The sequence below is a fragment of the Carcharhinus amblyrhynchos genome, chromosome 24 (assembly GCF_965287045.1).
Source record: "Carcharhinus amblyrhynchos chromosome 24, sCarAmb.v2.hapA, whole genome shotgun sequence".
In the NCBI taxonomy this organism is placed as follows: domain Eukaryota; kingdom Metazoa; phylum Chordata; class Chondrichthyes; order Carcharhiniformes; family Carcharhinidae; genus Carcharhinus; species Carcharhinus amblyrhynchos.
In genome coordinates, this window is record NC_137347.1 from 29250730 (window position 1) to 29276160 (window position 25431).

General features: G+C 44.2%; 1 protein-coding gene across 1 annotated transcript in view; it reads right to left on the reverse strand.

Annotated features, from left to right (window-relative positions):
* The window catches only part of LOC145357913 (platelet-activating factor acetylhydrolase 2, cytoplasmic-like), a 41753-nt gene extending 25485 nt beyond the window's left edge, over nucleotides 1–16268 (reverse strand). Inside the window, exons 1-3 of the mRNA XM_080211483.1 lie at nucleotides 16215–16268; nucleotides 14213–14334; nucleotides 1151–1301 (exon numbers count right to left, since the gene is read on the reverse strand). Of these exons, the coding sequence (XP_080067609.1) occupies nucleotides 1151–1301; nucleotides 14213–14302 (241 nt within the window). The 5' untranslated portion in view covers nucleotides 14303–14334; nucleotides 16215–16268. The remainder of the gene's footprint in view (nucleotides 1–1150; nucleotides 1302–14212; nucleotides 14335–16214) is intronic.
* Between the last annotated feature and the right edge of the window lie 9163 nt (nucleotides 16269–25431).

The following is a 25431-nucleotide window of genomic DNA, read 5'->3' on the forward strand; positions in this document are numbered from 1 at the left end:
AATTATTTAAATAATTTTTAGCATTATAATGAGGCTTCAAAGCCCTGGCCACTACATCTTGTATATGGACTAGCTCCCTTTACCCTCCAGCACTAGACAAGGTTCTCTCGACCATCATCCATTGAAGGCACTGTACAAAAACCCAGAACCAAGAGAAAAATAAAAAGAAATTGGGAAAATATACTTTCTGACTCACTCAAGCAATTGAAACCATTTCAGGACATCATGCTTTATCTTAACTGTAAAGCTCCTATTCATGTTTTATAACATAAGCTCAAGTCCCATTATTCCACTTTGCAGCATTCTCTGGACATACCAACAGAATGAAGTCCTTCTGTAGTCTAGTCAGTGCAGGATTAGCTTGGTAAATATGTGGGGTTACATGGATAGAGCCTGGGTAGGATTGTTGTTGGTGCAGGCTTGATGGACCAAATAGCCTATTTTTGCACTGTAGGGATTCTATGAAATGTGACAGCCAATTTATTCAGAGCAAACTTCCACAATGAGATAACGGCTAGATAATAGGTTTTAATGACATCTGTTGAAGGCTAAATATGAACCAGAATATCATAGCAAAGACTCTTGCTTTGCTTTGAAAGATATCCACCAAGGAGCCTTGGTTTAATGTAAGATCCAAAAGACAGTACCCAACAGTGTAGCTGTACTGGCACCATATATAGCAGCATGGATTTTGTTCTCAGAACTCTACAGTGGGACTTGAACGCCACAACTTTCTGACACAGAGGTGACTGCGTTAAGAGGTGAACCACAGTTAACACCTTAAATTGTGCCCATCTGGCGCATCTGAAATCACACCAATGTTTAGATGTGGTCAATGGACCCATCAGAAGTGCACAGTAACTGATGATAATTGGTGGACCTGAAGTATGTGGCTCTATGTGATCCAACAGCTACTTCTGAAGTATACCAAGAGCATCTTAAAGTGAAGCTTCTCTGGTTTATGATGGCTGTACGAGTGACTCTCGCTCTTTGGATTATCCAGCACTTCCCCCAGTGTCCCCCAACTTCGATAAATCTCTCCCTCTTGAGTAATGTGCCTCATATCCCCAGTGGGCAGTTTGGGAACTTCTGCTCTAAACTCTTGATTATGTAGCTCACCATCTCAGTCATTTTGTTGAACCATGCTCACCGAATGCCAAATTGAGTGCAGGGGCGCACCACCTCTTGTTCCTATCCAGATAATCTGCCAGGCCTCCACAGTACTCGTATTGGGGAATCCACCGTGGCTGCTTCACCTGCCCACTGGCCTCACAGGGATAATATAAACGGAAGAAACTTCCCTGAAAATTAAATGATTATCTGCTTAACTGATTGTAAGGACAGCAAGAGATATAAAGAAAAGCCTTGAACTCAGGCAGCATTCTCCACAATCTCAGAACATTCTGAAGCACCTAACAACAAAATCTTCCACAAACAATGAGATAACGGCCAGGTAATAGGTTTTAATGACATTGGTTGAAGGCTAAATATGAACCAGAATATCATAGTGAAGACTCTTGCTTTGCTTTGAAAGATATCCACCTAGGAGCCTTGGTTTAATGTATGATTAATCAACTTTTGAAGTATACTTGCTGTTGTAGGAAATGTAGCTACTGATGTGGACTCAGAAAGCACTCACAAACAGCAATGAAATAATGATCAAATAAGTTGTTTCTCATGATGTTGACTGAGGGATAAATATTGGCCAGGACACCAGGTGATACACCCTTGTTCTTCAAAATTGATCAACAATCTCACACCACTAAGTGAGAAGGCACACATGGCCTTGGTTAACATCACCTCAAATCAGGCCATAACATGACTCCAGAAGAATTACCATCTCTCAGACTGAGAGTTTGTTGGACAAGTGATTTTGATCTCATCCAATTAGTGTGCTTTTCTGGTTAATACTTTGTATTGTGTATTTCTACCATTTCAAAAGAACCAGATGTTTGTGCACCTGACTTCTTTCAACATAGGCAAAACCAAGGCTCAGTCCTTTAAGGGACAGCGCCACCTCCCTTCAGAAAGTCAAAGCCAGCAAAATCCTTTGTGTTTTTGATGAATGTTGTGTCAAAATCTGCAGTGAGTGAGGAGGTGATTGCTTAATAAGTTATACTGAGGACATGATACGGACACCAAAGTCAAAGATTGGCAGTGGTGCACGGGCTAGCTCCCTTTGCAAGATTGATCTTTTGCAATATTTATTTGCACAACTTAACAAGAACGAACAAAATTTCTCAAAGCTGATGTTTATTTTAGATACCAAATTGCAGCATAAAAAGCACATTAAGTTATAACGCAGGAAAGTTATCTTTGAACTGTTTTGCAAAACATTTCCAGAGTAGATACAACACAGGTTAGATACAGATCAAAGCTCCCTCTACACAGTCTCATCTGTTCTGATAATGCAACCTTCCACAACTGCACTTCAGGTATGTCCCACCTTAACCTCAACCAAGGATTATCCACTCTCATTGTAGTGAAGGATCTTAATCATGTCTGACCCATTTCCCACACTTCTGTTCTCAGCCCTTTTCCCTCCACCCCAGGAACACGATAGGATTCCATGTTGTTTTCACTTTCCACTCCTCCAGCCTCCAGATTAAACAAATAATTCTATTTCTACCACTACCAGCATGATGCCGTCACCAAACATATCTATCCCTCCACATGCCTGTCAGCATTCCATGGCAACTGCTCCCTCCACAAAACCCTGGTTTGCTTCTCAATTGCCCCACACCCTTGACACCATCCCACACAATCACTTGAGGTGTTACACCTGTCTTTTTCATCTCCCCTCCCTCCTCACCATCCAAAGCCCCAAGAACTTCCAGGTGCAGCAGTGATTCACTTATTTTTCTTTTAGTTTAGCCTCCTGAGTTTGCTGCTCACAATGTTGTCTCTTTCACACTGGGGAGACCAGAGTTGGGTTCAGCCTTTTGGAACACCTCCATTCAGTCTGCAAGCACAACCCCAGGCTTCCAGTTGCTTTCCATTTCAATTCACCACCTTGCTCTCTCACTCACATTCCTATCCTCAGCCTGTGGCACTGTTCCAGCAAAGCTCAATGGAAGCTCAAGAAATAGCACTTAATTTTGCAATTAGCCTTTTGGACTCAACATCGAGTTCAACAATTTCAGGTCAGGAACTCTGTCTCCCATGTTGATTCTGTTTTTTTTTTGCCATGTGCTGATCTGAATCTCGTTTCTCTGTTTTTGCTTTCAGTCAGAGCCATTCATTAGACTGCCATTCACATGCACTCTGTTTTATTTCTTTACTCTTCTAATCTCCTCCCCCTGAACCTATTTCAGACCTTCTCTTTCGTTCTTCCTTCCCTCCACCGTTTCAATGGCATAGAACTCATCGCTTCCGGAAGTTTCACAAGAAGCAAACGTGTTCCCCAAATCGGAAACCATGGATACCCACTGTTCCCTGAAATCCAGATCTGAGGCATTCAAGTCAGGTGACACTGACCTGTACAAGAAAGTCAGATACTGTCTAAGGAGATCTATCAAAGATGCCAAAAGACAGTACCGGATCAAGCTAGAGTCCCAGGCTAGCTACACCAACCCCCACTGACTACGGCAAAGTCTGCAAGACATTACAGGCTACAAGGTGAAGGCATGTAAAATCGCCAGCTCCAATGCACCCCTCCCTGATGAGCTCAATGCATTCCACACCCATTTTGAGCAAGAAGTCAGCAACAGCACGCTCTCCACCCTGGAGGCCCTGTATCTGAGGTCACCATTGCAGATGTCAGAGCAGCTTTCTTGAAGGTCAACCCACAGAAAGCAACTGGCCTGGATGGGGTAACCAGACATATACTCAGATGCTGCGCAGATCAGCTGGCGGAGGTATTCACAGACATCTTCAACCTCTCTTTACAACAATCTGAGATCCCTATCTGCTTCAAGAAGACAACCATCATCTCGGTACTTAAGAAAAACCAAGCAACGTGCTTTAATGACTATCAGCTGGTGGCTCTGACAACCATCGTTACATGAAGTGCTTTGAATGGTTAGTCATGGCACGAATCAATTCCTTCCTCTCAGACTACCTGGATCCACTACAGTTTGCCTACTGCCGCAACAGATCCACAGCAGACGCCATTTCCCTGGCCCTGCACTCAACCTTGGAACATCTAGACAACAAGGACACCTACGTCAGGCTCCTATTTATTGACTACAGCTTAGCCTTCAACACCATTATTCCCACAGAACTCATCTCTATTCTCCATGGCCTGGGCCTCTGCACCTCCCTCTGCGACCGGATCCTGAACTTCCCAGCTCACAGATCACAATCAGTAAGGATAGTCAACAACACCTCTGCCACGATGATTCTCACCACTAGTGCTCCACAAGGCTGGGTTCTCAGTTCCTTGTACACCTATGACTGTGCGGTCAAATTCGATTTTCAAGTTTGCTGACAACACCACCATAGCGGCGCGGATCTCAAACAATGACAAGACAGAGTACAAGAATGAGAGAGAATCTAGTGAACTGATGTGGCAATAATAATCTTTCCCTCAATGTCAACAAAACAAAGGAGAATGTCACCGACTTCTGGAAGCGTAAATGAGAAAATGCCCCTGTCTATGAAATAGAAGTCGAGAGCTTCAGGTTTTTAGACTCCTAAATCACCAACAACCTGTTCTGATCCCCCCATGCCATCAACGCTTCTATTTTCTCAGAAGACTAAGGAAATTTTGCATATCAGCTATGACTCTCACCAACTTTTACAGATGCAGCACAGAAAGCATTCTTTTTGGTTATATCACAGCTTGGTATGGCTCCTACTATGCCCAAGACCGCAAGAAACTACAAAAGGTCATGAATCCAGCCCAATCCATCATGCAAACCAGCCTCAGACTCTGTCTACACTTCCCATTGCCTCAGCAAAGCAGCCAGCTTAACTAAGGACCCCATGCAACCTGGACATTCTCTCTTCCACTTTCTTCCTTCAGGAAAAAGGTACAAAAGTCTGAAGTCACGTACCAACTGACTCAAGAACAGCTTCTTCCCTGCTGCTGTCCGACTTTTGAATGGACTTACATTGCATTAAGTTGATCTTTCTTTACACCTTACAATGACTGTAACACTCTCTCGTTTCCTTCTCTATGAATGATATGTTTTGTCTGTATAGCGTTCAAGGAAAAATACTTTTCAGTGTATGTTAATACATGTGACAATAGTAAATCAAATTAAAAAAAAACATTCAGTTCTCATTCCCAGATGCTTCCAAACATGCTGAGTATTTCTAGCACTTTGTATTTTTATTACAAGTGAAGTTCCTTCTAGGCTGTCGGATTAAATAGTGATGTGGGCATGCTGGTGTTGGACTAGGGTAAGCACAGTAAGAAGTCTCACAACACCAGGTTAAAGTCCAACAGTTTTAATTGGTAGCACGAGCCACAAGCTTTCAGAGTGCTGCTCCTTCATCAGGTGAGTGGGAGTTCTGTTCACAAACAGGGCATATAAAAACAAACTCAATTTACAAAATAATGGTTGGAATGCGAGTCTTTACAAGTAATCAAGTCTTTACAGTTGCAGACAATGTGAGTGGAGAGAGGGCTAAGCACAGGTTAAAGAGATGTGTATTGTTTCCAGCCAGAACAGTTTACAAGATTTTGCAAGCCCAGGCAAGTCGTGGCAGTTACAGATAGTGTGGCATGAATCCAAGACCCCGGTTGAGGCCATCCTCATGTGTGTGGAAGTTGGCTATCAGTTTCTGGTCAGCGATTCTGTATGTCGTGTGTCGACACCGCTTGACAATCACCAAGCAACAGTGTTCTCTTCCTGTTGGGGAACATCTCAACAGTCATGGGCATTCAGCCTCTGATCTTCGGGTAAGCATTCTCCAACACAGCCTTCATGACACACGACAACACAGAATCGCTGAGCAGAAACTGATAGCCAAGTTCCGCACACAAGAATGGCCTCAACTGTGATCTTGGGTTCATGTCACACTATCTGTAACCCCCACGACTTGCCTGGGCTTGCAAAATCTCCCCAACTGTCCTGGTTGGAGACAATACACATCTCTTTAACCTGTGCTTAATCCTCCCTCCACTCACATCATCTGTACCTTTCAGACTTAATTACCTGCAAAGACTCGCATTCCAATCATTACTTTGTAAATTGTGTTTGTGTCTTTATATGTCCTGTTTGTGAATTGAAATCCCACTCACCTGATGAAGGACCAGCGCTCTGAAAGCTTGTGGCTTGTGCTACCAAATAAACCTGGTGTTGTGAGACTTCTTACTGTGTTAATAGTCTCGGAGAAGATACAACAGCACTAGGTTGACTAGTTTAAAATTGTTTTTGCTGGAATTCAGACAAATGAGGGGTGATCTCATACAGACTTATAAAATTTTAACAGGACTAGATAGGGTAGATGCAGGGAAGATGTTCCTGATGGTGGGGGAATCCAGAACCAAGGGTCACAGTCTTAGGATTCAGGGTAGACCACTTAGGACGGAGGTGAGGAGACATTTTTTCACCCAAAGAGTGGTGAGCCTGTGGAATTCATTACCACAGGAAATTGTTGATGCTGAAACATTGAATGTATTCAAGGGGCGGCTGGATATAGCACTTGGGGTGAATGGGATCAAAGGTTATGGGAAAAAACAGGATTAGGCTATTAAATTGGATGATCAGCCATGATTGTAATGAACGGCGCAGCAGGCTCGAAGAGCCCAATGGCTGCCTCCTGCTCCAATCTCCTACGTTTCTATGTAACATACAACCCTGTGCCAAACAGGTTTAACACTATCCCAAACAATCCCTGGTAGGTAGAGCACAGAGCAAATCTCTTCACACGGCCCTTCACACTCCCAGGACACATACAGCACACATTCAATATGGGAAGGAAACCAGCTTGAGTCGAGCATCATCTGGGACAGCTGAGTAAAAGAAGTTATGGATTTGGCCGAGCAAGATATCAAATTTTGGTGAATCAGTCCTACCCACAGGTGTTACAACAATGTAGCCTGAATATCGTATAAGATAATGAAGGAGATGGATAGGGTAGAGGTGGAGAGGCTCTTCCCGCTCAGAAAGGACAGCAGGACTAGAGGGCATGGCCTCAAGATAAGGGGGAGAGGCAGTTTAGAACGGAGTTGAGGAGGAACTTCTTCACTCAAAGGGTGGTGAATCTCTGGAATTCTCTGCCCGTTGAAGTGGTGGAGGCTACCTCGCTAAATATATTTAAGACACGGGTAGATAGGTTTTTGGTAGGCAAGGGAATTAAGGGTTATGGGGAGAAAGCGGGAAAGTGGAACTGAGCCACTTCAGATCAGCCATGATCTTGTTGAATGGCGGGGCAGGCTCGAGGGGCGAGATGGCCTACTCCTGCTCCTATTTCTTATGTTCTTATTTTATGTTATTACATCTCCTGACACAGCCCAGAAAACAACTCCAGTTCCTGCCAAATGGGCATTTTCAACAAACAGCATGTTTCATTTCCCTCCTCAAGTTTCCCTTCCAGCCCTAAGTTTCTGGCTTGCTCACATGCTTCAATTTCTGCCCTGTAACTCATCCTCACCTCGTGAGAATGTCAGAAGCAACCATCTGCAGATTACTCAACTCACAAACATTACAGCCACTCCTCTCTCTCTCCACTACACATACCCTTTCTAGCAGGAGAATCACTCAATGGTGATTGGAATCCTTGGCTGATTTCCTCATCCCTAACCCAGGAAATTGAGACCAACTTTATGTCCCTCTGGAAACACAGAAAGAGACCATTTAACCCCTCGAGTCTGTTCCACAGCTCTAAAAGAATTGCTCCCATTTCTCTTTCCAATAATTCATCCAGCTTATTGGAAAGTACTTTCTGATCTTTGATACAATTCTTATATCTTCAACTTTAAAACAACCCTTTCATCTTCAATTTAAAAAAAACAACAGCCTTTATTGACATTTTGCATATGTTGGACCTTAGATGTCTCCCTGCTTTTCTATTTTTTAAATGTTCCCATGTAGTTATGTTTCCTTCCCTTATTTCCCCTAAAACATACTGCCTTGCATTTCTCCCTACGAGAACACAACTGACACCCAGCTGAGATCTGGCAACCAGGAAGCCGCAGGAAACAGGGGTTTGTTCAGCTTGTAGGTTAGCAGTGCAACGGGTAACACATTTAGTCGCGAAACTCAGCAGTTTTATTTACATAAAACGCAGCTAGCACAAAAGAAGCTGTTCAAAGACTCACAAACCTCAGAGCAACAAGACTGCAATCTGATTTCTCAGCTCCACTGCCCTGCTTCCAGGGATGAATGATGCACAACTCAGCTGTTCCAGAAAAAATATACCCCCCTACAAAAGCACTCCTCCCAGGGCCAAGCAACTTACACCAAATACATTTCTAACACCTGCCTGTTCACTGTAAGCAGGGAATCATTTTGACAGGCTGGGACTTGCCATATTCTGTGGTAATACTTAATTTTCAGGGGTGAGAAAACATCAACGTGTTTACTGCAGACTGTTTCACTGGTTTTCTCTAAGTAAACCAGTCTTTCGGGTTTCTTAATTTAGAAACAAAACTATTCATTCGTGGAACACGGGCTTTGTTGGCTGGCCAGCATTTCTTGCACTAGTTGCTTGAGGGCCATTGAGAGTCAACCACATTACTGTAACTCTGGAGTTGCACGTAGGCCAGAACAAATAAGAATGGCAGAGTTCCTTCCCAAAAGGACATTAAGGAACAAAATGGCTTTTTCCAACAATTGACAATGTTTTCATCAGATTTTTATTTCCAGGTATTTTTATTTGGGTCCCCAGAACATTAGCTGAGTTTCTGGATTAATAGTCTAACAATAATTCCATTAGGCTACATCTCCCTCTATGTTTAGAATCGGCTAACCAGCAATTTATGAATTATTTCGACTTCCCTGTTGCTTCCATTTGGTTTGTGTTGTGCGATTCGGAGCTTGGCCCTTTGCCTGATGTTTCAATAAGTATGAAAGAAAATTCCACAATTACAAAAATCTGTGATTGAAACCCTTGGGTCAGGCTACTCTTCAGGGAATCTGGTCAGTTTGTTCAAACCATGTCCTTGCCAATATGGAATGGCCAATTGCAACCACATCATAGCACGATTATTGCTACGACTTGACTGGTCTGTGGAACATGCGTGGTGCCACAGTGCCAGAGCTGAGCCAGAAGATCATGGTTTCAAGTTCCACATGAGCATATAATCCAGCTGGCACTTCCAATGCCTTACATTTCAGTAAGGCGTTTGACAAAGTCGCTCACGGTAGGCTGGTAGAAAAGGTTAAGGCACATGGGATACAAGGACAGGTAGCTAGGTGGATCAAAAACTGGCTGCGAAATAGGAGAGAGAGAGTAGTTGTCCAGGGGACCTTTTCTGGCTGGAGGCCAGTCACCAGTGGTGTGCCGCAGGGCTCAGTACTGGGACCTCTCCTCTTTGTAGTATATATAAACGACTTGGAAGAGGGTGTACGTGGTGTGATCAGCAAATTTGCGGATGACACCAAGATGGTAGGATTGGCAGATACTGAGGAGGACTGTCAGGTGACACAGCAGGATATAGATAGGTTGGTATATTGGGCAGATAGATGGCAGATGGAATTTAATCCTGACAAATGCAAGGTGATGCATTTTGGAAGGAATAATGCAGGGAGGAGTTATGTGATAAAAGGTAGACTGATTAAGAGTACAGAGATACAGAGGGACCTGGGAGTGCAGGTGCACAACTCTCTGAAGGTGTCGACACAGGTAGAGAAGGTTGTGAAGAAAGCTTATGGAATGTTAGCCTTTATAGGAAGGGGTATAGAGTATAAGAGCTGCCGTCTAATGCTTCAGTTGTACAGAACGTTGGTTAGACTGCATTTGGAGTACTGCGTCCAGTTCTGGTCACCTTACTACCGGAAGGACGTGGAGACCCTGGAGAGGGTGCAGAGGAGGTTTACCAGGATGTTGCCTGGCATGGAAGGACTGAGTTACGAGGAAAGGTTGGAGAAACTGGGGCTCTTCTCCTTAGAAAGACGGAGATTAAGGGGTGATATGATAGAGGTATATAAAATACTGATGGGAATAGATAGAGTAAACAGTGGTAGGCTTTACCCTAGATTGGGGACAATTACGAGAGGTCATGATCTAAGGGTGAGGGGGGAGAAGTATAATTTGGATATGACAGGAAGGTTTTTCACGCAGAGGGTCGTGGGAGTGTGAAACGCGCTACCGAGTAGGGTGGTGGAGGGAGGCACATTGGACTTGTTTAAGGTTTACTTAGACAGACACATGAGCGAAGCAAGGATGGAGGGTTATAGTAGAGGGTATTAAATAGGGTCAGAGCCTCGGGACGACACCGGAAATGTAGTTTTATATGTTAACGTATTGTCTTTTTATTCCACAGGGTCGGTCCACCTTGTTGTCAAACGAGGGGCATGCACACAGTGGGTCGTGCGTGGGCTGCTCTTGGAGGTTCTGGGGGTGGCCTAGCACTTTGTGTCGTTGTGTGTGCTTAAGCCTGGACCAGCAGATGGGCACCGCAACAGCTCAGTGACTAGCACTGCTAGCTGTGCAGATACATGGATTTGGGCCTGTGTCTGTGGGAGTTTGTGCATTCTCCCTGTGGTTGCGGGGTTTCCTCCAGGCGCTCCGGTTTCCTCCCACACCCCAAAGATGTGCTCTTAGGCTGATTGGTATATCAAATTGACACTATTCTCCCCTGAATCTGGCTACATTAGGGGTTCCACTCACATACACACAGGGTAGGGTAGGTGTGGGAAGATGCGGCGGCGCGGGCTCGTTGGGCCGAAGGGCCTGTTTCCCGTGCTGGGATGTTCTTTGTTGAGGGACTGCTGCACTGAAGCGGATGCCTTCCTTTGGCTGGAACACTGCAATCGTTACATGTAAATTGGTTACACATTCCTTTAGTGACCTCACTTCTAAAAGAGCTTTGGGGCACTCTGACATCATAAAAGAGGTTAGATAAATACAAGGCCTTTTTTTCTACCTTTAGCTGTAGGAACGTCACCTAGGAGGGAGAAGAAGCTTAGCCCACACCCCATATTCTGTTTGCAACAGGGAAGTCACACAGCAGACTGTATTGACTTTAACTGCAAAGTAACAAAGCCTTTGCCATTCAGGTTTTACAATTACAGACACAGACTTTAAATATTGAAATGGAAGTGACTGGACCCCAAAATCTCAAAATTCAAGACATCAAATTAAACAGGAGTTGATGCAAACATTAAGAATCAGCACATTTCCTTTAATTTACACAAGGGGTTTTAAATAATCAGATACCATGTACTTATCTTCCTTTCCATTATGGAATCACAGTCCCTACAGTGCTCATTGAGCCTGCACTGACAACAATCCCATCCAGTCCCTCTCCCTGTAACCCCACATATTTACTTTGCTAGACCCTCTGACACTAAGGGGCAATTGAGCATGACCAATCGTCCTAACCAGCATATCTTTGGAGTGTGGGAGAAAACCAGAGCGTCCGGCAGAAACTCACACAGACAAGAAGATTACATTAATCAAATTGTAGACCAATAAAATTCATAACCAGCAAAACAACATTCTGTGCCTTCACATTCACAGTCTTAAAAAAAAGGTTAGGATAGTTGTACAACAGGTCAGTTGTGATCACATTGAACAGTGGAACAGACTTGAGGAACCAAATAGGTATGATGGGGCAGAATGCATCTGTCCCTACTTCTAAGTGTTGAAATTAAGATAAGCATCTAGCTTACTTCATCAAAGCCCCAATTTGATTACATCATTTCTGTAATCTCCATCTGCCTGCCACCCTTATCCTCCTGGCGCATCAACAGTTTTGAAAAGGTTGCATTTTTTTTTATTTTTAATGTTTATAAACAGGAAGTAGAATTGGGTTAGAGGCTGCATCAGCAACACAAAATTGCATCCCTTTTCGCTCCTCAGGAAGGAGGCAAACAAGCAAGTGCATTAGCTTTGGTGTTCTGAAACCTACATACATTTACAAGGTTGAGATTTACAAGGATGTTGCCTGGATTGGGAGGCATGCCTTATGAAGATAGGTTGAGGGAGCTGGGACTCTTCTCCCTGGAGAGACAAAGGTTGAGATGCAACCTGATAGAGGTTTATAAAATGTTGAGAGGATAGGGTGGATTCTCGGAGGCTACTTTCCAGGGCTGAAATGGTCGCTACGAGAGGACACAGGTTTAAGGTGCTGGGGAGCAAGTACAGAGGAGATGTTAGGGGAAAGTTTTTCACTCAGAGGGTGCTGAGTGAGTGGAATCGGCTGCCGTCGGTGGTGGTAGAGGCGAATCGCTGGGGTCTTTTAAAAGACTTCTGGATGAGTATATGGGATCTAATGGCATTGGGAGTTACAGATAGTTCTATGGCTTGGTAGGTATAGATGTGATCGGCACAACTTGTGGGCCGAAGGGCCTGTTTGTGCCGTAGTGTTCTATGTTCTATACCATCCATGTAGTGTCAAGCTAGCCAGACAGTGATAGTGATGCTGAAATTAGCCTCACTGACCAGGGACAGAAGGGTAAGAAACTGAACCAGATATCTCATGGATACAGGGCCTGTTGATCAATTGTGAACTTTCACTCAAAGAGGAACAAAGTCCCTGCAGCTCCATCAGGGACCAATCTCACAACTTCCCTGATAGACACACCACAGCACAAGCCTCCCACGAGGTATCTGGTCCTCCAATACAGAAACAACAAGCAATTTTGCAGAGTACACTGCGAATTCAACAACCATAGGGTCACGACTGGTCAGAAACGCAACTGGACCAGCCACATAAATACCATGAAAACTGAAGTTGGTCAAAGGGTGACAAGTGACTCCCCAAAGTCACTCCACTACCTACCAGGCACACAATCTGCACTGTGATGGACAATATTGACTTGCCTGGATGGGTGCAGCTGCGACAACACTCAAAAAGCTCAACACCATCCAGAACAAAACAGCCCACTTAACTGGCATCTTATCCACCAATTTAAATATTCACTCCTTCCACCATCTATCTACAAGATGTCCTGCAGCAACTCCCTAACATTTCTTCGACAGCAATTCCTAAATCTACGCTGCCTAGAAAGACAAGTAAGAAGTCTCGCAACACCAGGCTAAAGTCCAATAGGTTTACTTGGTATCATGAGCTTTCCGAGCACTGCTCCTTCATCAGGTGAGACTCCCCTGTTGGACTTTAACCTGGTGTTGTGAGACTTATGGTGCCCACCTCAATCCAATGCTGGCATCTCCACATCATAGAAAGATAAGGGCATCATGTGCACAGAAACACCACAACCAAGTTCCTCTCAAGTTGCATAATATCTTCACTTGGAAATATATTGGCCGTTCCATCAACGCCACTGGGTCAACATCCTGGAACCCCTCACAACACTGTAGGAATGCTTTCATTACACAAGTTGCAGCAGTTAATGCAGTGCCACCACCGTCACGAGGGCAACTAGTAATGGGAAAATGTCAGACTTGACAAAGACACACACATCCCAATAATGTATAAACAATGAATCCCATGAATTTCTGCACTTGCGCATAGATGGAACTTCCAGCGTTTCATTACAGAAACCTCAAGTGCAACATAAGCACCAGCTCCTTGTTTGATAATTCATTCAGCCTGCCTGATTGCACCCCATCCATTGTCTTAAACATTCACTCCCATGTACAAAATGCATTGTAAATGGCAGGCCTTCCAAAGCTGCAACCTCGCCAACTAGCAGGACAAAGGCAGCAGTTGTAAATGCGTCTAGTTTGGGGGCGTTTAAGAGATCTCTGGATAGGTTTATGGACGAAATGGGATTGGTATAGGCTAGTGGGTCATTGTTTTTGTAACTGGTCGGCGCAACATCGTGGGCCGAAGGGCCTGTTCTGCGCTGTAATGTTCTATGTTCTATGTTCTATGTTCTATGACACATGGGAACACCTACAAACTCCCTTCTAAGCCAGGCACTATCCTGTTTTGGAACTATACCAGATTCCTTTGCTGTTGCTGGATTAAAATCATGGAACCCCTTTCCTAACAGCACTGTAGGTGTGTCAGTGCAAGGAACATACAAGAAGGTAGCTTGCCATCAGCTCCACAAGAACAGTTAGGAATGGGCATTAAACGCTGGCCTTCCCAGTGATAGCCAAATCCCACAAAACAATTTTAAAAAAATTACTAGACAGCAAAAACACAAAGGTTCATTAAATATAATCTCCTAACGAAATACTTTACCTGTCTTGTGCCATCAGCCATGACGTCGGTGCAGCCCACTTTATGGGGTCCCTTCGCAGGAGGCAGTTCCAGTGATTGCGCCCCCCCCATGATCGGCTGGATTGTAATGTCAGATCCACTATCTACAATGGATGCAACAAAAATATGCTTACTCTCGTCTTGTTGCCGAGTGTTTTAAATAACTTCAGCAAAGAAACAGCATTCCTGATTCAAAAGCTAAGCTTGATCCCATTGTGTATGACTGTCGTAACATGTAATTTTAGCCTGTACATCCACAAAAGGTCGAACCCAGTTACTGGAGGATTGAGAGTGCAGCTTCCAAAAGATCCCCTGCACTTCTGAAATGTAGCAGCAGAAACATTTGTCTTCTATTTGACCTCCTCTCTCCATCACTTTCCTCCCAGATATGTTCTTTATTAATCAGGTAACTATTCCTCTAAATTTTCCCTCTCTAATTCCTCCAAGTATTTAAATACAACTTAAGATGGGCTGCTTAATTTATGCTACTCTTCCCAGAGACCTCTTCCTTTGGTAGCTTACTGCTTATCCACCAGTATCACATTTAACCTGCACGTAAACATAGCAAAAACCAATGGCATATTCAATTGTGGAAAGAATTAGGAAATGGACTAAGCCCAATCTCCCTCACAATATCTATACTCATATACCCCTTCCAGTAGGGATTATTGGATAGTGCGCAAGAGTGAGAACTGTGACCAGCTTTACCCTTCCTATCCAAGCGATTCTGAAACAAAATGCAGCAACTTTGGCATCGCGGCTCAGATAGCTTAACACCAACCAGGGATCAAACCTGGGGCATGGGTTTAAATGACCACTGGGTAAAATGGGCACTGGTGTAAGCAAGAATTTGAGTAACAATGGAAAGCAGACCTTCAGACCCATCGTCCATCAGGCATCCAGAAATTTCCAGGGCAAAACCTAGCGCTGGGCATCACTAAACTTGACAGTTTCTTTGACTCTCTATATGACAATAAAAAAAAAATCTCATCAACTGGATTGATGATGTACTAGTAAATTGGCAGAGAGATCATTTTCAACAAGTGTGATTCACTCAGTTGGCTGCGTTCGATGCTTTAACCACAATACCCGGTGAAACACGTCGTATCCACTTTCGTGTGCAAAACAAAATATATTCCTCTTTTAAAATTCAGCTAGGTAATGCAATGCGAGTATGAATCAGCTTCTCACTTTCACTCCTTTTTCAAAACAAAAGGACCATGATCACAATAAGTCAACATGTAATATTCTTGCAACACAAAGAGATACCTTCAAACAAAATAACAACTGTGCTCCAAAGCAATTCATGGCAATAAAACAAACAAATGCCCAGTACTTGGAGCGATTTATTGAGTGGAAGGTAAAGCGATAAAGGTCAGGCTGGTCTGTTGTATGCTGTAACTTCCCTGCGCTGTGTACCAACGTCTGGAGCGCACTGGCTGCAAACAGCAACATCAATGTGGAACACAAGTCAGTGAAACATGTATTTTGGGGTTTGGGTACACAGACCCACTGCATAATCCTTTTCATAATTAACAACAAACATGTTTGAACTTGTATACTCCTACAGCAAAGTTTTTCCACCACTCTCCTGAGCCTGGGCAATGCATGCCTCCTTGCTTACTTCTTACTTCGCCCTTCTCAAGCTTCCCTCCTCTGTCCTGTCTTCAGTTCGTGTTTACTTGCAAACAACCCAAGAGTTTCTGATCAAATAGTCTTGCTGAAGCCACTATGCTTTTAGAACCGTAAAGTGCGCAAAAGGACACTGTTGTCAGATACGTGCAACACATTTAAATAAGGTTCAGTTTGGGTAAGTTCCCCTTTAAAAGGGGAAACTGAAAGTTTCCTCCAACCCCAGAAAACTTCAGCCCCTAAAAACCTTTTGGAAGCTGTCGCGAAGGAAACCCCTTCTCTCCTCTCCGCTCCGCTCCTGCCTGGTTAGTTGATGCTGATGCTGTTGCCCCGTTTCCTAGCCTACACTTACCTGCACTACAACCTACCTGTGCCTCTGCACCACGGCACAAAACTCCCTGTCTCTGCCCCGGCTCTTCCTCGCTCCGGGTCTGAGCCCCTCCGCCCCGCGCGGCTCACGCCGGGAGTTGTAGTTTCCCCACCCACCGCCTGCTACCGATCTCTGAGGACCGGGGACTACAAACCCCACAATGCACAGCGCCCAACAGGGGAAAGGAGCCTCACACCGCCCTCTATCAGCATCGTATGGAAACTGCCTTCTTCCCCATTTTTTTTCCATTTCTGCAAATTAAAGTTAATTGTTTCTTTTTTATATTTGATTTATTATTGTCATATGCATTGGAATACACGTGAAAAGTATTGTTTCTTGCACCGTACATACATAGCGTACATAGAGTACATGCTGTTCATAGATTGTATAGGGTGGCATTGTAGCACAGTGGTCAGCGCTGCTGCTTCACAGCTCCAGAGACCTGGATTCGATTCCCAGCTTGGGTCGCTGTCTGTGTGGAGCTCACAGTAAGAAGTCTCACAACACCAGGTTAAAGTCCAACCAGTTTATTGGAGCTTGCACATTCTCCTCGTGTCTGCATGGTTTTCCTCCCACAGTCCAAAGATGTGCGGGTTATATTGATTGGCCACGCTAAAATTGCCCCTTAGTGTTCTGAGGTTTGTAGGTTAGAGGGATTAGTGGGTAAATGTCTAGGGATATAAGGGTAGGGCCTGGGTGGAATTGTGGTCAGACCAGACTCGATGGACCAGATGGGCTCTTTCTGCATGATAGGGTTTCTATGATTTCTATACGTAGGGGAGTAGGAAAGGAAATGGCGCAGAATGTAGTGTTACAGTCATAGTTAGGGTTCAGAGAAAGATCAGCTTAATATATGAATGGTCCATTCCAAAGTCTGATGGCAACAGTCATCTCTACACCCTAGCCATGACTGTATAACTACATTCTGCACTCTCTTATTTCCTTCTCTCTGAACGGCATGCTTTGTATAGCACACAAGAAACAATACTTTTCACTGTATACTAAAACATGTGACAATAATAAATCAAATCAAAAGAAGCTGTTCTTGAATCATTTGGTACATGATCTCAGACTTTTGTATCTTTTTCTTGACAGAAGAAGGTGGAGGAGAGAAAGTCTGGGATGCATGGGGTCCTTGATTATTCTGGCTGCTTTGCCAAGGCAGCGGGAAGTGTAGACAGAGACAGTGGATGGGAGACTGGTTTGCATGATGGACTGGGCTATGTTCACAACCCTTCATAGTTTCTCTGTTTTGGTCAGAGCAGGATCCATGCCAAGCTGTAATGCATTCGTAAAAGTGTGCTTTCTATGGTGCATCTGTAAAAATTGGTGAGACTGAGGGAATAAAAACACAATTAGTATTATAAAGAATGTTCAGGAGGTGAACTACATAACATTTCATTGAATGCATTTTGTAGAAACAGCATTACTGTTTCAAGCACCCAATGTTAATGCTGCAGTTACCCTTCTTGGTCTAACTCTATGAGCTAAATTTTAAAAAAGATTTGTAGTTGAACCAAGATCATTGGTAGATGGGAGCTCCAAAACCTAACCACTAGAATGCACCATCCAAAATTGTACTGAATCAGAAATTCTGGGAGGCCCCTAGGTTGGATACTTTAAGTTAGCTTCTCTTAGCTAGAGTAACAGTAGAAACTCCAATGAATAGTAACACTTCAGAAGAGGGAATAATCAGCCAAGATTCCTACAGCTGACGGTTATCTGGTGACACCGGCACCAAAGCATTCATGAAGAAAGAATTTGCATTTATGTAGCGTGTCCAGTGATCTCAGGACAAGAAACTACAAAGTGTTGTGAACACAGCCCAGTGCATTATGCAAACCAGCCTCCCATCCATTGACTCTGTTTACACTTCCCACTGCCTTGGGAAAGCAGCCAGCTTAATCAAGGATCCCATGTATCCCGGATATACACCCTTCCACCTTCTTCCATCGGGAAAAAGATAGAAGAATCTCACGTACTCAAACACAGCTTCTTCTCTACTATCATCAGAATTTTGAATGGTCCTATCATATATTAAACTGATCTTCACCCTAATTGTAACTGCAACACTGTGGGCACGACTTTACAGCCTTGCTCATCCCGAAACCGTAAAATCCCACCCAAGATCAACAAGCCTTTCCCTGGTCCGTCCCTTGCCTGCTCCAATTCCCGTGGCGGGCGGGATGGTAAAATTCTGGCCTATATCTTGCACCTATCCTTTACCTCTCCCCTGTGTATTCTAGGAATGGTATGTTTTGTCTGTATAGCATGCAAGAAACAATACGTTTCACTGTATTGGATGGCACAGTGGCTAGCACTGCTGCCTCACAGCGCCAAGGAACTGGGTTCAATTCTGGCCTTGGGTCACTGTCTGTGTGGAGGGGTAGGGGGTTGGGGGGGTGGGTGGGTGGGGTGGGGGGGAGGTGGTGGGTGTGGGGGTGGGGGGTGGGGAATGGGGAGTGTTGGAGGGATGGGGTGTTGGAGGGGTGGGGGTGAGGGTGGGGGGGTGGGGGAGGGGGTTGGGGGGATGTGGAGGGAGAGTGGAGACAGTCCCAAAGGGATACCATCTTAAAATTAGAGCTGGGGCCATTTCAGGATGAATTCAGGTAGGTTCTTTCCAAAGTTTATCTTCAGAAGAGGAAGGGGGAAAGAGTGAAGAAACTGAAATAAAAATATGCCACGCGTCGTTCAAATGAAAGACACGTGGAGCAATCTTTAAAATCAAATCTGACCTCCAAACGCTGCCAGTGTCTTCCAGCAACTTTTCTCTAATTCCGAGTATTCCCTTGGCTGTCCCAAATGGGATAGAGTTAAAGAAAAACTCCATCAGATTTCAAAGTGCCTGGAAGGCTAAACTGTCCTAATGTATTCTGCAACCGTTACTGATGTTAATAAATTTGTCATTACACTTTCCATTAAACATTGTGTTTCACTCTGATATTCCCTTTTATTTTTGCTTGGCGGGATGGCAAATTGAGTTTTAGGGAAAAGCTGTCTCATTTTATTTCTGCATTGTGAAAGGGTTTTGAAAAACAAGTTTTAGAGATCACCATCAGATAAATCAAGATTAGAGTATTTTTGAGCAAAAGCAACTTTTTTTTTTGCTTTCATTTTAAGAAGCAAAACTTTCTTCCTTTTTGAAGTCTTCACAGGCTGAGGGGAAGCAACCAAAGCCCTTAGCTAAGAACTACAGAAGATAAACACGAGAGGCAGTGATAAGTTGATGTGGTCAAAAACTTGCGAAGTCAGGAAGGAAAGAAGAAGCAAGTCAAGAGCTTAAAATATAGACTTGTTTAATACGGACCTTAACAATGTTTTGGTGAATTACAAACATTTAAACTGTTGTGTAGGACAATTTCAGTAATTTGCATTGACAAAATGCCTTTAACACAGTAAAATATCCCAAAGTGCTTCACAGAGGTGTACTCAAACAGAAATTAAGATCCAGCCAAAGAAGAAGGTACAGAGGTGGAAATGTTTGTGGAGGGAATTCCAGAGTTTGGAGCCCAAATGTCTGAAGGTAAAGCTGTCATGGGGAGGAGATGGAAATCAGATTTGTACAAAGAATCAGAGTTAGAGAGGCACAGAGGTCTCAGAGGATTATAGGGTTAGAGGTGGGTTACAGAAATAGGGAGGGGTGAGAGGCTGTTAAAGTATTTGAACAAAAGGATAAGCTTTCTGAATTGTTTAAATCCATGCAGCAAGACTTGGATCACATCCAGACTTGAGGTGACATACGGTAAACAGCATTTACACCATGCAATGCCAGAGAATAAGAGCTGCTAACATGAGGAGGCCTAGCCACCTCCCCATAACATTCATTTACCATCCCTTAATGCCCATTATCACCAATCTGAGGGTTGCCATTGACCAGAAACTCAACTAAACCAGCCATGAAAATGCTGTGGCTACTAGAAAAGGTCAGAGTCTGGGTATCCTACTATGAGTAGCTCACAAAGCCTTTGTACCATCCACATGTCAAAAATCAGAAGAGTGATGGAATTGTCTCCGATTCCCTGGATGGATGCAGCTGCAGCAATACTTAAGAAGGTTGATAACCATCCAGGCCAAAGCAATACGCTTTATTAATAGCCCATCCACCACTTTACACATACACTCCATCTACCATCAGTGCAGCATAGCTAAAATGGGTGCTATCTTCATAATGGAGTTCAACAAATTGCTTATATTTCTTTGACATCAGCTTCAAAACTTGCAAACTTCACCACAGAGGATGCATGGGGTCCTTTCACATATTACCTAGTTGTATGTCATTTCAGCTCAGACAAATATCACGTTCCTTCATTGTCGCTAGGTAAACATCCTGGAACTCCCTACCTGAGTATGGGAACAACTTCACCACAAGAACTGGTGCAGTTCCAAAAGCCCCACTACCACTTGTCAAGGAGCAAGTAGGAATGTACCATAAAACATGGAATCCACAGAATCCTTACAGTGCAGAATAATGATGGCCTTGCCAATGACATCCTTAGTTTGAGAATTAATACTTTTTAAAAAGGTATTTGTTTGTTTCTCGATTTATCAGAAAAATTAACCTATTTAAGATAAATACAATAGGCCTCTAGTTAAAGGAGCAGATAAAGGAATTTTACACAGCACTAATGCTGTACAACACAATTTCAACATATAAACAAATAGGCAACAGAATTGGGTTGTCTGAGCTATATAACACGTGAACTCTGATCACAGTTGACATGTTCAATCTAAGTTAAAACAATGAATTTTTTAACATATTTGTAAGAATGATGAACTTTGAACTTTCTGGTTATTTAGACGTGCTAGGGTGCAACCAAGAGAAGCACAACTGGGTGATCAATGGGGCAGCACGGTGGCACAGTGGTTAGCACTGCTGCCTCACAGCACCAGGGATCCAGGTTCAATTCCAGCATCGGGCTGTCTGTGTGGAATTTGCATGTTCTTTCTGTGTCTGCACAGGTTTCCTCTGGGTGCTCCGGTTTCGTCCCACAGTCCAAAGATGTGCCAGTCAGGTGGATTGGCCATGCTAAATTGCCCCTTCGTGTTAGGAAGGTTAGCGGGGTAAATAGTTGGGGTTATAGGAATAGGGCCTGGGTGGGATTTTTTTCAAAAAAAGCAGATACGATAGTGACATTTAAGGGGTTCTGAACAAATACATGAATAGAGTGGGAATAGTGGGATATGGTCCCCGAAAAGGTTTTAGTTCAGTCGGGCCCCATGGTCAGTGCAGACTTGGAGGCCTGTTCCTGTGCTGTAATTTTCTTTGTTCAATGGGAAAGATGCTGCTGGACTAGTTAAACTGTTACTTCCATTGCAACTCTCATCCTGCATCTAGTGGTGCATTCAGGGGACGTAATGGCCTAGTGGTACTATTGCTAGATTATTAATCCAGCTAATGTTCTGGGGCCTGGGTTCCAACCCTAACACAGCAGAATTTGAATTCAACAAAGATTATCTGAAATTATGAATCTACTGATGACTATGAAACAATTGTTGTTTGTTGGTAAAACCCATCTGTTCGCTAATGCCCTTTAGAGAAGGAAATCTGCCATTCTTATCTGGACTGGCCTACATGTGACTCCAGAGCCATAACAATGTGGTTGCCTCTCAACTGCCCTCAGGCAACTAGGGATGGGCAATAAATGCTGGCCAACCATGAACCCTATCCCATGAATGAATTATAAAAAACTTTCATCCATTTCCATAGCTAGTAATTGCTGGAACAGGTCGCTTGTCTGTCGCCAAGGGCTTTTAGGTTGAGGGGCACCATGCCACTAGGACTCTCTCTCGCTGTTACCGCCAATCATTGGTGTATTAGAAGGAATGGCAGAGTGACGCACTCAACCTGTTTGACCACATTATGAACACACCTTCCTTGGCCATCAAGTCCTGGGGAGGGATGCAAACCCAGGGCTTCTAGCTCAGAGGCATAGACATTACTCACTGTGCCACAAGACTTCCGAAACTGCCACTTACACTGGGTAATTAGCACTAAATGGGTGAAATTTAATGCCCTTCCTGTAGTGTGCTTGGTGGTAGGGCGAGGATGGTAGGTGGGGACTCTGCTGCCTACCCATCTCTGCCCCAATTAAATTTGTGGATGGAGGGCTCAATGGACCACCTTGCTGCCCCACTGCCATTTGCAGCACCTAAATGGGAAATTAATGCCCACTTAAGTAAGGGCCTCATCCTGCCACTGCTGGTATTCATCCAGTGGCAAGTGGGGAGGCTGAAAAGTAAACCCTCACGTAGGCTTCCAGGGGTATCCAATACCGAGGGGCCCAACATCATGACAAGGGGGATCTACTGAGAGCCATCTTGCTGCACACCCCAGTTACGTCCTCCTCCACCCACCCGCATGACCCCTAACACCCTGTGATCCTTTTCCCTGCCATCACTCATATGTGGCCTGGATCCATCCTGGGCCTTAGGTGGGAGCATTTCCAATTGCAACCACCACCTTCCCAGTGGCACTTCTGAGGAATAAAGTGCTGCCAGCCTCTGATTGGCCGGCAGCTTTCAGCAGGCAGGACTTCTACTCTTGGGTCTGATCCCAGCTGCCCAGTTAGGTGCCCCATTGGAACTTAATGTGGTGGGTCTTTGAAAAAAGAGGGTGCATGGGGCTCTTATTGTCTCTCTTGTGGCAGATGAGGCCTCCATCGCCTACATTAAATTCCACTCAATGTTTCAATCCTGTTGCAGAGTTTATACATTTTGTAAGAAGACACAAAACAAAATTTACGCACCAACATCTCCAGATCAGTAAGGGACCCAATATAATGTGTCTTTCCCCAAATGATAAGAAGGGGACAAGTGGATAGTGGGGAAGGTGGGTACAAATTGTGAGGGAACAGCATGGTGCCATACATCTCTAAAGTTTGAGCAACAAGAAGAAATTAAGTAAACCAGGGTTGTATTCCCTGGAATTTAGAAGGTTAAGGAGTGAGTTGATTAAAATAATCAAGCTATTAAAGGGAAACAGACAGGGGAGATTGGGAGAAGTTATTTCTGCTTGTTGGGGAATCGAGGGGCAGAGAGCAGAATCAATATATTTGGGGCCAGACCTTTCATGAGTGAAATTAGGAATCACTTCTGCACACAAAGGATGATGTAAATGTGAAACTCTCTTCTGTAAATGGTAATTGATTCAGAATTAATTATTAATTTTAAATCTGAGATTGGTAAATATTTGTCAGTCAAAAGTATTATGGGATATGGGACAAAATGGGTATAATAAGTGCGATAACCCCACAAAATCCATGGGGAATCACCACCATTGATCTCCCTGTGGGACTTGTTGAATATGAGTTCCCTTGGTAACAGGCTATGGCCTGTCCAGCTGGAACTCATTACCTATGCCTTCCATAAGGTAGACCCAGGACTGGGCCTGTTGAACTACTAGTCCCAAATGGAGACCTGTGTGAACACCATGGTAGTGGGTTTTCTTTGCATAACATAAATAAATTATGTTTCTTTCCAGTCAGGTTTCCAGAGTTATTACAATAAGGTAGGTTGCAGATTAACCATCTTATTGGCTGACGAAATAGGCTTGAGCAGCTAATTAGCCTCCTACTCTACCTATGTACTTACTTTGCCCTGTATTTGGATCTGAGCAATTGGACCCAGACATGTGTGGACAAGCAAAGCCTGCATGAATTTTGCCTGTTTGGGTGAGGAATGTCTGGCTTCAAGTTTAAAGTTTATTTATTAGTGTCACAAGTAGGCTTATGTTAACATTGCAATGAAGTTACTGTGAAAATCCCCTAGTCACCACACTCCGGCCTGTTCGGGTACGCTGAGGGAGAATTTAGTATGGCCAATGCACCTAGCCAGCATGTCTGTCAGACTGTGGGAGGAAACTGGAGCACCCAGAGGAAACCCACACAGACACGGGAGAACATGCAAACTCTACACAGTGACCCAAACTGGGAATTGAACCCTGGTCCTTGGTGCTGTGAGGCAGCAGTGCTAACTGTCGCACTGTGCCGCCCTATCACTGAAAGAATCTTGTTCCTCTTTGGCTTTTGGCAATATATCACAAGTAAGAAAATACATGAAAAGCGTGGCTGAATTAATAAGCAATGGAATCAAAGTACAAATTTAGGCCTTAATCAAAACTAGAAGGCTATGTTTCAATCTACTAATGCAGTCACTCTTAAATTGGAAATTAGAAATAAAGACTTGCATTCAATTATTGCTGAAAAGATACATGGGTTGGAAGTAGCATTGGCAGCACAGTTGGCTTTTTTTGCCTTATTGTCCAGAGCTTAGAATGAAAAAAATGCTTTGTCCCATGTCATCACAATGTGGTGTCTGAAAAAGTGGCAATGTTGGGTTTCCAGATTGGGGTGCCTGGTTAATAAAAAGAGGACCCCTCCATGCACACAAAGACCATCTTCTCTCCACAGGCACATGGACCTACCCCACCCATGTACATAGAGAACCACTCCAGCATGTACATAGAGAACCTTCCCCAACATGTATACTGGGACCCCCCCCATGGACCTCCAAAGAGAGGGCCCCCTGGTACCACTCTTGCCAATGTCTCTGGGCAGTGCCTCAGCACTGCCCCCCGAGTAGAGTCAGAGTGCCAGGAGACAGTGCCAGGCAGGGTTAAAAAAGAGGGTAGTGCCAGGAGATAGTGCAGGCGTAGTTCCAAGAGACAGCATGTGGTCACACTTGAAGGCCCTGCCTTCTCAACCTTGCCCCTCACCTGATCCTCAGGTTAACCCACCCCCAGTCAGCTCTCCCCTTCAAAGGGGAGAGCAGCTTAGGATCATCTGGGACTATGGCAACACCACACTACATGTATGAGGAATGGGTGCAGGAGGCCAGAGTTGGTGGAGTGCAAATACCTCGAAGGGCTGTGGGGCTGGAGGAAGGTAAAGAGATAGGGAGGGGATTAGGCCCTGGAGGGATTTTAAAACAAGGCTAAGAATTTTAAAATGAGACAGTGCTTAGCTGGGTGCCAAAACAGGTCAGCGAGCATAGAGGTGATAGGTGAGATGGGATGGATGCTTGCAGCAGATGACTCCATGGGGAATAGAATTTGGGAGGTCAGCCAGAAGAGTCTGGGAATAGTTAAGTCCGGAGGTTACAAAGGCATGAGGGGTTTGGCATCAGATGCAGAGACAGAGAGGGACTATGTTCAGAGATGTAAATAGATGGTCTTAGTGATGGCACAAATATGTGGTTGGAA